Genomic DNA, 12832 nt, shown 5'->3' on the forward strand with positions numbered 1-12832 from the left:
ACATTTTTTCGATTTTATTGTTCATCGGGGTGCATTTGAGCTCGAGATCATAATAGGACTTTCGCACGGAAGGCAGGCACTTTACATCTTATATATGTCTAATCAAAGGATGTGACGATCAAAATCCTCTTGAGGTTTAGCATCAAGCCATCAATCATGGTTTGATGTACGGTTAAGCCATTAATTCCACAACCCTAATCTCCCATACACCTTCGTCCTTAGAAAAAAATCCCGCAACTCCCCACGCACCCCACCTGCCTCCTCTAGCGTCGGTCCTCCGCGCATCCGCATTCGTCACAAGGTATGTCGTTGTCGGATGAACGATGCCATGAGAGGCGGCAATTCGTATGATGAGCATCGGATGCGAGCGAGCCTCCAATCGGGTAAGAGGGGAGCGATTGTCCCGTGCTCCTTTGGGGAAGATGAGCAGCGCCACGAGCGGCTGCTTCCACTGATGGCGGCTCCCCTCCATAGCATCCATGAGCAGTGGTGGCAGGCACCATGGTGCTGATCTGGCCACTCCTAGACTTGCTTTCGTCGGATCCAGCCCTCTCTCCACCCCTCTTGCCACTGCACTCTCTCTACCCCAGGTGGTTATGTCAGGTTTCACCTCCGCCACCCCCAGTTCCCCCCTCTACTTCCACACCCCCAGGTGGTTAAGAACAAGGTTATCAATCCAGTAGCAGAACCACGCAACACCTTGTTGGTAGCATCTGCACACAAACAACAAATCATTGCAAGCCAACAGGAACAAGGGGTTGTCAATCCCTCGGCGGTTACATGCAAGATTAAATTGTATGGTATTTGGTAGATAGACTGAACAAAAATAGAAAATAAAATAAATAAAGTAAAATCGTAGCGGAGTATTTTTATGATTTTATATATGATAAAAGTAGACCCGAGGCCCATAGTTTTCACTAAAGGCTTCTTTCTTGAAGATAGCATACGATGGGTAAACAAATTACTGTTGGGAAATTGATAGAAAAGCAAATAATCATGACGATATCCAAGGCAATAATCATGTATATAGGCATCTGATACGTCTCCAACGTATCTATAATTTATAAAGTATTCATGCCATGTTTACAATAATTTTATATGGTTTTTGTTGGAAATATACCCTGGAGGCAATAATAAAATAGTTATTAGTATATTTCCTTGTTCATGATAATTGTCTATTGTTCATGGTATAATTATATTGACCGAAAACCGTAATACATGTGTGAATACATAGACCACAACATGTTCCTAGTAAGCCTCTAGTTGACTAGCTCGTTGATCAATAGATGGTTATGGTTTCCTAACCATGGACATTGGATGTCGTTGATAACGGGATCGCATCACTAGGAGAATGGTGTGATGGACAAGACCCAATTCTAAGCATAGCACAAGATCGTGTAGTTTATTTGCTAGAGCTTTTGTAATGTCAAGTATCATTTCCTTAGACCATGAGATTGTGCAACTCCCGGATACCGTAGGAATGCTTTGGGTGTATCAAACGTCACAACGTAACTGTGTGGCTATAAAGGTGCACTACAGGTATCACCGAAAGTGTCTATTGGGTTGGCACGAATCGAGACTGGGATTTGTCACTCCGTATGACGGAGAGGTATCTCTGGGCCCACTCGGTAATGCATCATCATAACAAGCTCAATGTGACTAAGGAGTTAGCCACAGGATCATGTGTTACGGAACGAGTAAAGAGACTTGCCGGTAACGAGATTAAACGAGGTATGGGGATACCGACGATCGAATCTCGGGTAAGTAACATACCCATGGACAAAGGGAATTGTATACGGGATTGATTGAATCCCCGACATCGTGGTTCATCCAATGAGATCATCATGGAACATGTGGGAGCCAACATGTAACACCCCGAGAATCATGCTACAGTAATCACCTTTAAATGATGCCTTGTCATCATTGTTACTGTTGCTAATCTCACTTTGATTCTATTCCAGTCCAAATCTCATTTTCAAATTTATGTCAAAAATTCAATTTTCTCAAACATGAAAACAAAATTGTTCATCATGTGCCAAATATTCCACAACTAATATTGGTGGTGAACCAACATTTTTGCAAAAGGTTTGAGTGGCCTAAACTACTTAAAACAGTGACCTAAGCAATAAATTAAATGCCCTTTTTAATTTATAAAATTGGCAACTATTCCAAAAGCCTCCCAACCTTTTTGTGATAGTGCACTTTAATTCTTTGAAATTTTTTAGCTAATGGCACAATTTTGCAAAGTCATTATTGGCTAAAAAGAAAATGCAAAAGCTGCTAAAAAAGGAAAACTAAAAGAAAAGGACAAGGGAGAGAGAGAGCAACCCCTGGCCCAATGGGGCCAATCGGCCCAGCTGGCCTCCCGAACCAGGTCGGCCCACCTCTCCCTGCTTCCCCCATAACCCCCACTCCCCAACCGTAAACCCTATGCCCACTCCCCCGATTCCCCACTTCCCCTTCCTCACCCGATCCCGTCTGGATCTGGATCGGGGCAGATGCCCTGGCCCCGACGAACGCCGCCGCTGCCCAAAGAACCCTCCCTCGCCGGACGCCTCACCTTCCTCCACTCATTCCCCTCTCTCTACTGGATCTGGGCGATCCATGTCGCCCCTGACCTTGCCTCCCCGACAACCGTCACGACGACCCTCGCCTCTGCCTCGACGGCAACCGGTGCCCCCGTCGCTTGACGCCGTTCGCCGTCGTCTCCTCACCCTCGCGCCGGACTGCCCCGTCCCCGCCTCTCCATCGTCGGCCGACCCCGAGCCTCGCCGCCCCCCGCTTCCCTCCATCGCTGGTGAGGCCCTCGGCCTCCGCCTTCCCCTTTTCCTCCCGTCGTCGCGCACGGTACCGCCCCCGCACGTGCCCCCTATCGCGCTCGTCGCGCCCATGCGCCGTCCTGCCTGTGGTCACCCTCCCGCACACGCCCGGTGGCCGTGCTCGCCGCCTGCGCTGACCGCACCGTTGCTCGCCGTCCGCCCGCGCCCCGCAGCCCCGATCCGGCCAACCGCCCTCGTCTGCGCCCAACGCCACGCCGCGCACTCTGGCGTCCGACGCCCCGTACCCGCGGCCCCCTCGTTGGTCGCCGCCCCAGCCCTCGTGGCTTCGGTCGTCCGCGCCGTGGCCGCCGGCGCGTGTCCTCCTGGGCACCCGAGTGCTCCCCGCCCCTGGTGGCCTCGGGCACGCACGCCCGCACCCGTGCGCCCGCTAAGCCACTAGGGTCTATGACGAACGGGGCCCACGCCCAAAACGGTTTTATAAAAAATATATTAAAAAAATAGTTAAATTAATTAATTAATTAAGTTAATTAATCATGTTTAATTAATCTAATTAACTAGTTAGTTTAATTAAACCCTAATTAGTTTAAACAGTTAATGACGAACGGTACCCACACGCCAGTTGACCAATCGACTTCTCTGTTGACTGCTGATGTCATGCTGACGTCAGCATGAACTGTTCTGGATAATGTTGATTAAATTAATTAAATAAATCGTAAAAATGATTTAAATCTTTTAATCTACTACCACTATAAAAGAAAGAGAGGGCGGAGAACCAGATCATCTTATCCATCGAAACCTGCAATCTGATGGTCTACATCCCTCCAGCATACTAAACGCGTTTTACCCTTTAATTACCCACCATTCCATCTACTACCCTTATAAAAAGAAAAGAAGAGCAGATCCAAACAACCATGTCCATCATTAAATAAGATCTAATGGTCCTTAATCCTTCAGTGTTTAACACCACCAACCACGCATTAATAAGCCACTAACGCTGCACCGCGGTTAAAAAAGAGATGCCAACAACGCACGACCTATCGCCCACTCCTCCTCACGCCCGCACGACCTATCGCCTCCTCCTCCTCCTCCCAACGGAAGTCACAGCACGGAAGGGCAGCCGCGGGAGCCACCGACCGACGGAGCCACCCTTCGCCGTAGGTCGCCGCGGGAGCCGTCGCGCTCTTAGCCGCGGGACGCCGCCCTTCGCCGCAGGTCGCCGCGGGAGCCGCCGCCGGGGACGCCGCCGCGACGCCGCGGGAGCCGCCGACGGAGCCGCCCGCCGCGCCCTTCGAGCCGCAGGTCGCCGTTCCTCTTCTGCTTCCCGGCGGCCAAATGTGAGCGTACAACCAAGTAAGTTTATTTTACATAGTTGTTTCTTGGTACACTGAATCTCAACTATTCCTAATGACGATTCTAATCATCTGATAGCTGAGCAGCTAAGTCAACCGCTTGCCTCATGGCCTGAATCTCAATCGTGAATGCATCAGTGACATGAGCCATCCGGCCAGCTTTGCAGGCCACCACATCCCGAGCATGATCCCGAACCACCACACCCCAGGCTGCATGATATTGGCCTGGAACAAATGCGCCGTCAGTGTTAAATTTTAGCGTACCGGGTTGCGGCGCTCGCCATACTGCTGCCTCTTTGTGCACGCTCTCCTTTTTCGGACACATAACCTCCATACTGCTGCCTCTTTTGTATTGAAGGATGCACAGTTGTACACTGAGAACTCATTTAGCAGCGCTAATAATCATTTGACTAAATGATTCAGTACTCAATTCATCTTTGCTCCATTAGGCCCACGAAGCCGTGCACTGAGGTGCTCAACGAAATCCTTTTTCATGAGCTAGCTTCTTTTCTTTCTTCATCTACAAAATGCAGTACATGGTTGTCTAAATATGTGCAGCTTTGTGTAATGGCAATTTGTAGATGACATAATGAAATTATTTAGATATAGCTGAGAAACGTTAATCTATTTGACAAAACAATGGCATCTACAATAGTTCTGCATAATGAAGTTAAGAACAATGTCTGTGAATTCTGAAGATTTTCAATAGTTCTGATGTATGTTAACTTTATAAAATACATGCCTTAGCCACCTTCTACTCTTAGTCCTAAAAAAATCGTTCTATTGGGTGAAACACTATATATTTCTGTGAGTGCTAATTGTGTATTGGTCAAATGGAATTAGTAAAGTAAAACATGATTGTGGAGTTAACCATGTCACCCTGTTAGTAATCCACACCAGCCCTGTAGGTAACTGGGTCATCACACACAAGCAGAATCTGAATATACGATGAGCAGTGCTTTCTGCAAAACTGCAATTATTCTAACTTTTAGCATATAAAAGATCAAAGAGAACAACACTTGCTAATAGACAGTAGTGCTCCAGAGTGTCCCACTGTATGTAAGAATTTTTACCCCTCCACTAAAAGATCTATTGGTAATAAATATTTCCTATTGAGACAAATCGTCTGCTGTTCTTTTGTTGAATGGATACAAGGCACCCTGCAGCCTCTCTACTTGCAAAATAAATGCTCTTCTTGGTACACTCATGACAGTAGACCTTTTAGCTCAAGTTATAGAAGTATAATTTTTAGGGTGCTTCCTATTTGGATATGACGTGCTTTAGTTGGATTGGCTAAAAAGATTGAACATCCCTGTAAATGTATTTGGTTCAATTTTTTTCTTCAGTTGGAGTTGCAAAAAAGATCGAACATTCCCATAAATATGTTAGATCTCCTTTGCATTCGCACAAAAAATGTACCTCATCAATGAAATCTCAACTATATATGTTTCAACCATGTTATGTCAAGTTCTCATTGTTTTGATGGTTTCTAGGAGCATGTGGCAGAGGAGCGGAGGCATGGGACGCAACATGGGGCAGAGGAGCAATGGCGTGATGGTTGCGCAGAGGGAATGTCCGTGAGGACGAAACGGTACATATTTTTAGGGGCTAATTGCGGGGATTAATTAAGCATGCACTTAACTTGGTTGATGGTTGATGGCTTGATGCTCAATATTGGGAGGATTTCAACTTTCTCATTGTTGCGGTCTATGGCGAGAGCAAAGTACAAATGCGATTATTTAAATATATGGGCTAGCTAGAAAGCATACCAAAAATATGCTTTTTGAAAGTACCCTTTCCTCTGAACATGTATGTATCCCAGTGCTCCACATTCCATTGAATTCTGGACAAATATGCTACTTCCTATCACTACCTTTTCCTCTATTACTTTATTATATCTTGCTAATTTTGCCTTTTTTTTAGAAACGTAGTATGCTAATTTTACCCTTTATATCTATTACTGAATTTGTAGATGATTAGATTTTCAGAAAAAAATATCCACATCTTGGCGAATCGGCACTGACAAGAAGAAATAGAGTACTGCAATTCAAGTTCATGAAGTTTATGCAGAAATATGTTTTACTTCTAGAGCCTACTAGACTTGGAGCTAATTGCATTTGATTGCTGAAGTACCAGTCAATCTCTTGAGACTGGGTGATGTAATTATTGCAAATCTCTGGGTTGTATGGTGTTGGGGAACGTAGTAATTTCAAAAAAATTCTTACGCACACGCAAGATCATGGTGATGCATAGCAACGAGAGGGGAGAGTGTTGTCTACGTACCCTCGTAGACCGAAGCGGAAGCGTTGACGCAATGTAGAGGAAGTAGTCGTACGTCTTCCCGGTCCAACCGATCCAAGCACCGTTACTCCGGCACCTCCGAGTTCTTGGCACACGTTCAGCTCGATGACGCTCCCCGGGCTCCGATCCAGCAAAGCTTCGGGGAGGAGTTCCATCAGCATGACGGCGTGGTGACGATCTTGATGTTCAACCGTCGCAGGGCTTCGCCTAAGCACCGCTACAATATGACCGAGGTGGAATATGGTGGAGGGGGCACCGCACACGGCTAAGGAACGATCACGAAGATCAACTTGTGTGTTCTAGGGTGCCCCCTGCCCCCGTATATAAAGGAGCCAAGGGGAGGGGGCGGCCGGCCAAGGAGGGCGCGCCAAGGGGGAGTCCTACTCCCGGTGGGTAGGACTCCCTTCTTTCCTAGTTGGAGAAGGAGAAGTGGGAAAGAGGAGGAAGAGGGAAAGGAAAGGGGGCGCCGCCCCCCTCTCCTTGTCCTATTCGGACTAGGGAGGGGAGGGGCGCGCGGCCACCTCTTGCCTCCTTTCCTTTTCTCCCTTAGGGCCCATGTAGGCCCAATAACCCCCCCGGGGGGGGGGGGGTTCCGGTAACCCCCGATACTCCAGTAAAATCCCGATTTCACCCGGAACGATTCCGATATCCAAATATAGGCTTCCAATATATCGATCTTTATGTCTCGACCATTTCGAGACTCCTCGTCATGTCCATGGTCACATCCGGGACTCTGAACAACCTTCGGTACATCAAAATACATAAACTCATAATGAAACTGTCATCGTAACGTTAAGCGTGCGGACCCTACGGTTCGAGAACAATGTAGACATGATCGAGACACGTCTCTGGTCAATAACCAATAGCGGAACCTGGATGCTCATATTGGTTCCTACATATTCTACGAAGATCTTTATCGGTCAGACCGCATAACAACATACGTTGTTCCCTTTGTCATCGGTATGTTACTTGCCCGAGATTCGATCGTCGGTATCTCAATACCTAGTTCAATCTCGTTACCGGCAAGTCTCTTTACTCGTTCCGTAATACATCATCTCACAACTAACTCATTAGTTGCAATGCTTGCAAGGCTTATGTGATGTGCATTACCGAGAGGGCCCAGAGATACCTCTCCGACAATCGGAGTGACAAATCCTAATCTCGAAATACGCCAACCCAACATGTACCTTTGGAGACACCTGTAGAGCACCTTTATAATCACCCAGTTACGTTGTGACGTTTGGTAGCACACAAAGTGTTCCTCCGGCAAACGGGAGTTGCATAATCTCATAGTCATAGGAACATGTATAAGTCATGAAGAAAGCAATAGCAACATACTAAACGATCGGGTGCTAAGCTAATGGAATGGCTCATGTCAATCAGATCATTCACCTAATGATGTGATCCCGTTAATCAAATAACAACTCTTTGTCCATGGTTAGGAAACATAACCATCTTTGATTAACGAGCTAGTCAAGTAGAGGCATACTAGTGACACTCTGTTTGTCTATGTATTCACACATGTATTATGCTTCCGGTTAATACAATTCTAGCATGAATAATAAACTTTTATCGTGATATAAGGAAATAAATAATAACTTTATTATTGCCTCTAGGGCATATTTCCTTCATATGGTACATGAGAAATAACGGTATGTTCAGAGGGGATTTTAACACCTTCCAAATCTATTAACATTTTTTAACACTCTGTCATGTTGAGCGGGCAGACTCACTTGCCTTTTAGACTTGGTTAGCACTCCAAATGCGGCATTTAACCTCTTGCTGCTGTACCATTATCATCAAATTATATTCAAAACATTGACTCTCTTTGTTAGATCTTTCATACCAGAACACCTTTTCACTTTACATCTGGAAAACTAACATAGAATGGGTACAAAATGGTTTGATGGAGAATGATATGCCAGGATAAGAAATCAGTATCATTTTTATCTAAAAGTGTTGCTTCTTGCAGGTATGAAGCAGTAACTCTACTAGAGAACATCATGGATATGGAGGTGGAGCACCCATGCTTTTCATAGATATAGATACTGATATTGCCAGGTTCCGGTGAAGGGTAATCATTGTCATATGTGTATTCTGGAAGTTGAAACGATTAAATACATAGTAAGGGCTTCTAAGTCATGGTTACTATGACTTACCACATGGATGGACTTTCCTGTCTCACATCTTCTGTCTGAATTGCTCGCACTCATCTTGAGTTCTTGACTAAGATATATGTCTGTGCAGCCCCTGAGGATTTGGATGAACAGTATGTCAATGTCAACCTAGATGATGGTGACTTCTTCTACGCCGAGCATCGTCATCAAGGTATTTCTTTCCACAAACAGAAATTAAAATGTGTAGTGATGGATGAAAATAGAACCTAAATTAAAATGTTATAGCTTGGAATACACTTGTATGCACCAATAAATTCTACTGGCTACCTCCATAAGTGAAGCACAAACCTTGGTTGATATGATAGTAGACTGTTGGCTGACAGAAACCAATACCCGGATTTGTTGGAACTAGAAACTCCAACTTGTAATGTACTTTCACCATCAACTGCTAAGCCATTAACTTTTTAGTCTTTATGCCTGAGCATTAGGTTTGCGGAAATTATATCGTTAGGTATAATTTTTGCTTACAAACATGCTCTGAACTGGGATGTGTCCATCTGCTTTGAGCTCCAAGATCCATAGAGCAGACAGGTCAGAAGAAATAAGATTGACCTTCTTCCGGAGAAAAGAAAATGAACTGTGCTAAGTTGCGATGATGTTGATGGGAGAAATTATCTATCTACTACCACTATAAAAGCACGAAGTGCGGAGATCCAAAACAGCATCTTACGCGTCTATTGATCTCTATATGGTCCAGACCGCTCACTAAAATGTGTTTGATTAAAACACCTGTTTAGCAACCGCAATCGTGGAAGCGGTAATCAAAACAGGAACCACCACACGCCGCACCCGCACACATCCATTCCCATCCCCGCGGTAACCTTCACGACTAAATCCACCACTCACACCTCCCCCACCCGCGTCGTCTCCTCCTTCCTGCTCCCTCCCCCTCCCCCTTCCCCCGCCCTCTTCGAATGGAGCCCCAATGTAGGGCCTCCACCAAACCCTAATCATTCGGGGGCGGTGGCTCGCCCGCCCGCCCGCCACCCGACCTCAATCGGATTGATTGCTCCCAGCGACCGCCCGGTGGTTGCGCCCTCGCCCGCGCGGAGGCGCCAGTGGTCAGGACCGGCGGAGGCTGCGTGTGCCGTGAGGCGAAAGGAGCAGGAGCAGGAGGAGGACGAGGGGGCGTTGATTCTGTGCGGAACAGGGACGATGTGGAGGCTGGAGGAGATGGGGAGGTGACGGTGAATGGGAGCAGCGGGACGCTGCGGGGGCGAGCTTTCTACATGGATGCCAGCCGCTATACCGATGGGAGCGAGGGGCGCCGCCGCCACACCAACGGGAGCGAGGGCCGCCGCCGCCGCTCCTCCTCTGATGGACATGCTGCACGGACGCGAGCGCGGGCTGCTGCAGCAGCTCGCCGGACCATCTCTGACGCATGCGAGGCCCACGCACTAACGTGAGGTTCTTCTTTACCTTAACACTACTTTGATTAGATTTTTCTTTACCTTCACATCAAACCGTTGGTTGGGTGTAGGAAGCTGCTAATGGGACCTAAGCATTGGTTGCTCATTGCAATCTGGGTTAACTGAAACACCAATTTTTCCCACCTGTTCAATTAGAGGAACCTGCACTTGCGACAACAAAATTAATAATGACAAAAATGATGAACATCAGTCAAAGTTCATAGGCAGAATCCTCATGGTAGATTTGGGTAAAAACTCACAAATACAAAAGAGTAACAAAAAAACAAGACTATACTTGTGCTCCTAATTTCGCTGTTGGGGGATTGGAGTAATTTTTAAATGCTACTACTAAGAAGGGAGAATAGTATCTTGATTATTAAGATTCTTTCTTCGTATTGTGCTTGGAGTAGGTTGATTATAAATTTTGCAATCCTGCTCAGTAGGTGCAAGATGTATGATAATTTTTTCAATGGAAACTACAGTGAGCTATCTATATCTTCTGGTTATAAGCGTTCTGGCATCATCTACGATTTTGCTTGTGCACATGTCAGAGATTGGTCATGCTCCTTCACTGTTGATTTGTATTCCTCATAAAGTTCTCCACTGATGGTGTTAGATTTTTTGATTAAAATGATATTATGGTTGTCATATATTTGGTACTAAGAAGGGACTATGATGATTTTTTAGTTTTACAAGCTCTTAATATGGTTATCAAAATATATTCTATTACTGAAATGACCTTTTAAATGATGTTAGGAATCTGCACTTTCCCATATATATACCACGAGGTACTCCTGAAGTTGCAAGAAAAATACTACAGAAAAGCTTGTGAACTTTTGGAGGATGTTTTGAAGACTAACAATTGAAGATTTACTACATTTAAGCACCCTGGTTAAACCCATGTATGCCTTTTAGTTTTTCGGGCAAAACCTAAGTATGCCTTAACAAGGAGATTTGTAAATTTGTATATTCTTTCTTGTGTACAAGGTATTGGACCGATGTATGCTTCTATTCTTGTATTTACTTCTTGCTTGGACACTTGAACTAATGTATGGGTGATGTTTACTGACCAACTTTTAATCTCCTTTGCATGTATTTCTAAGTTTGGATAATTTGTTGTTTTTGTTTTTAATTTCTAAAAATCCACTTAATTTGCAATGTTGCACAAAAATTATATTTTGAGTAACTAATATTAGTAATCAAAATTACTTGTTCAAACCAGTTATGGTGAGAGAGAATAAGTATCATTTTGAGGGGCAATTTTATTTAACAACAGTTTCATGTCCATGCTAACAAAAAAAGATCTTGCAACTCCAGCAACATAGACCTAAATATAGTTCACTAGATTTATCTTTTCTAAATGTTGAATTGACCTCACCATCTCAGTGTAATAGTAGATTTACAATATTTTTCATATTATATAATTGTTGATTGTGTGAGATGGAATTCCACTTGGCAGTGTTGGAGAAGGATGCGTTGCTAGAAAAGAAGGGAGAGGGCGGGGCGACCAAACAAGATAGGAGGAGAACTAGGCAAGATAGTCAACTTCGATGCGGTGCTTGAGCAGAGCCCATGGAATTCTTATTAGATCTAGATGGGTCTCTTTAATAAGTTGTGGTTATCTGTAATGGTGACCTGAATGTCATGCACAAACATATATGATTTATTATTATTTTGACTGGATATGGTGTACCAACTCACATGCATGCAAACTAATTCTATTAGTCAAGATGTGATCTACTTATTCAATTTTGAATTTTAACAAAACGTGTGTTACACGTTCACGCTTGCTAGTTTTAATATAAAATAAACCGTAGCTCGGATGGAAAAACTTTGTACATGAAAGTTGTTCAGAACGACGAGACGAATCCGGATACGCAGCCCGTTCATCCGCCACGCATCCCTAGCATAGCGAACACGCAACTTTCCCCCTTCGGTTCATCTGTCCGAAAACGCGAAACACCGGGAATACTTTCCCGGATGTTTCCCCCCTTCGCTGGTATCACCTCCTACCGCGTTAGGTCACACCCGTCACATCTTATTGCCATGTTATGCTTTGTGGTGCTATGTTTGCTTTATATTTACTGTTTCTTCCCCCTCTTCTCTTCGGTAGACCCCGAGACCGATGCTGCCCTTGTGATCAACTACATCGACTACGACCCCCCTCCTTGCCAGAGCAACCAGGTAAGCAACCCCTCCTTGAGCATTCCGATATCGCCCATTTCTTTCCCTCTCATGCTTGCATTAGAACTGCTACTGCTTTCTGTATGATCCTACTCTGATGCATAGCCTGTTGTCGTTACCTGCTTTCATACCTTACCTACTTATCCTAAACTGCTTAGTATAGGATGGTTAGTGATCCATCAGTGACCCCCACCTTGTCCCAGTTGCCCCGCTTTATGTTCGATGACTCGATCAACGTGATTGACGTCCAGGCCCCGACACCGCACATCACCCCCCTAGTTGTACGACTCTGTAGAGTTACCATCGAGTGCCGAGGGTGGAACCTCTTACATCACTCCTGATGAGATCTCCGTAGTGTAGCTTTACGGTCGAGGTCATCGAGGGTGATTTCCTCCTTAACCACTTCCGTTACGGCTCTGTCGTGCAACCCATCAAACGTGAACCTCGAGGGTGGATCCTCTTACGTTCACCTTGATGGCAACATCGAGTGGAATTCTCCGGGGGTGATTCCTCGGGTTTCCCCCTTGGTGTTAGACACACAGTTACTATGACTTTGCACTAAACCATGTTACCAAAGACGGGTCGACCCTGAGTGGTACCCGCGTGAGCTTAATTGCGGGTGATGTGGAGTC

General features: G+C 45.4%; 1 protein-coding gene across 8 annotated transcripts; it reads left to right on the forward strand.

Moving 5' to 3' along the window:
- Positions 1-3781: 3781 nt before the first annotated feature.
- Positions 3782-11736, forward strand: LOC125518871 (uncharacterized). Of its 8 annotated transcripts, none has more exons than XR_015610316.1 (5): positions 3782-4114; positions 5623-5720; positions 8403-8504; positions 8678-8758; positions 11476-11731. XR_015610316.1 is itself a non-coding variant. In XM_087534618.1 (5 exons), the coding sequence occupies exons 1-4, from the start codon at positions 3797-3799 to the stop codon at positions 8717-8719; spliced, it is 501 nt and encodes a 166-aa protein (XP_087390744.1). In that variant the 5' UTR covers positions 3782-3796; the 3' UTR covers positions 8720-8758; positions 11476-11736. The 8 variants fall into 8 exon arrangements, 2 of the variants coding, with proteins under 2 accessions (XP_087390744.1, XP_048539705.2); XR_015610314.1 differs by having other exon boundaries at positions 8403-8554; positions 11476-11722; XR_015610313.1 differs by lacking the exon at positions 11476-11731 and adding an exon at positions 10773-11111 and having other exon boundaries at positions 8403-8554.
- The last annotated feature ends 1096 nt before the right edge of the window (positions 11737-12832 follow it).

Source organism: Triticum urartu, chromosome 7A (assembly GCF_056163025.1).
Source record: "Triticum urartu cultivar PI428250 chromosome 7A, HENAU_Tu73, whole genome shotgun sequence".
Lineage (NCBI taxonomy): Eukaryota > Viridiplantae > Streptophyta > Magnoliopsida > Poales > Poaceae > Triticum > Triticum urartu.

Bases quoted from the DNA above. Each gene is read 5' to 3' on its own strand.
- LOC125518871 (XM_087534618.1), top strand. From the start codon at position 3,797: ATGCCAACAACGCACGACCTATCGCCCACTCCTCCTCACGCCCGCACG. The intron at 4,115-5,622 runs GTGAGCGTACAA...GATGGTTTCTAG, and splicing joins CTGCTTCCCGGCGGCCAAAT to GAGCATGTGGCAGAGGAGCG. The intron at 8,446-8,677 runs GTGGAGCACCCA...ATGTCTGTGCAG, and splicing joins AGAACATCATGGATATGGAG to CCCCTGAGGATTTGGATGAA.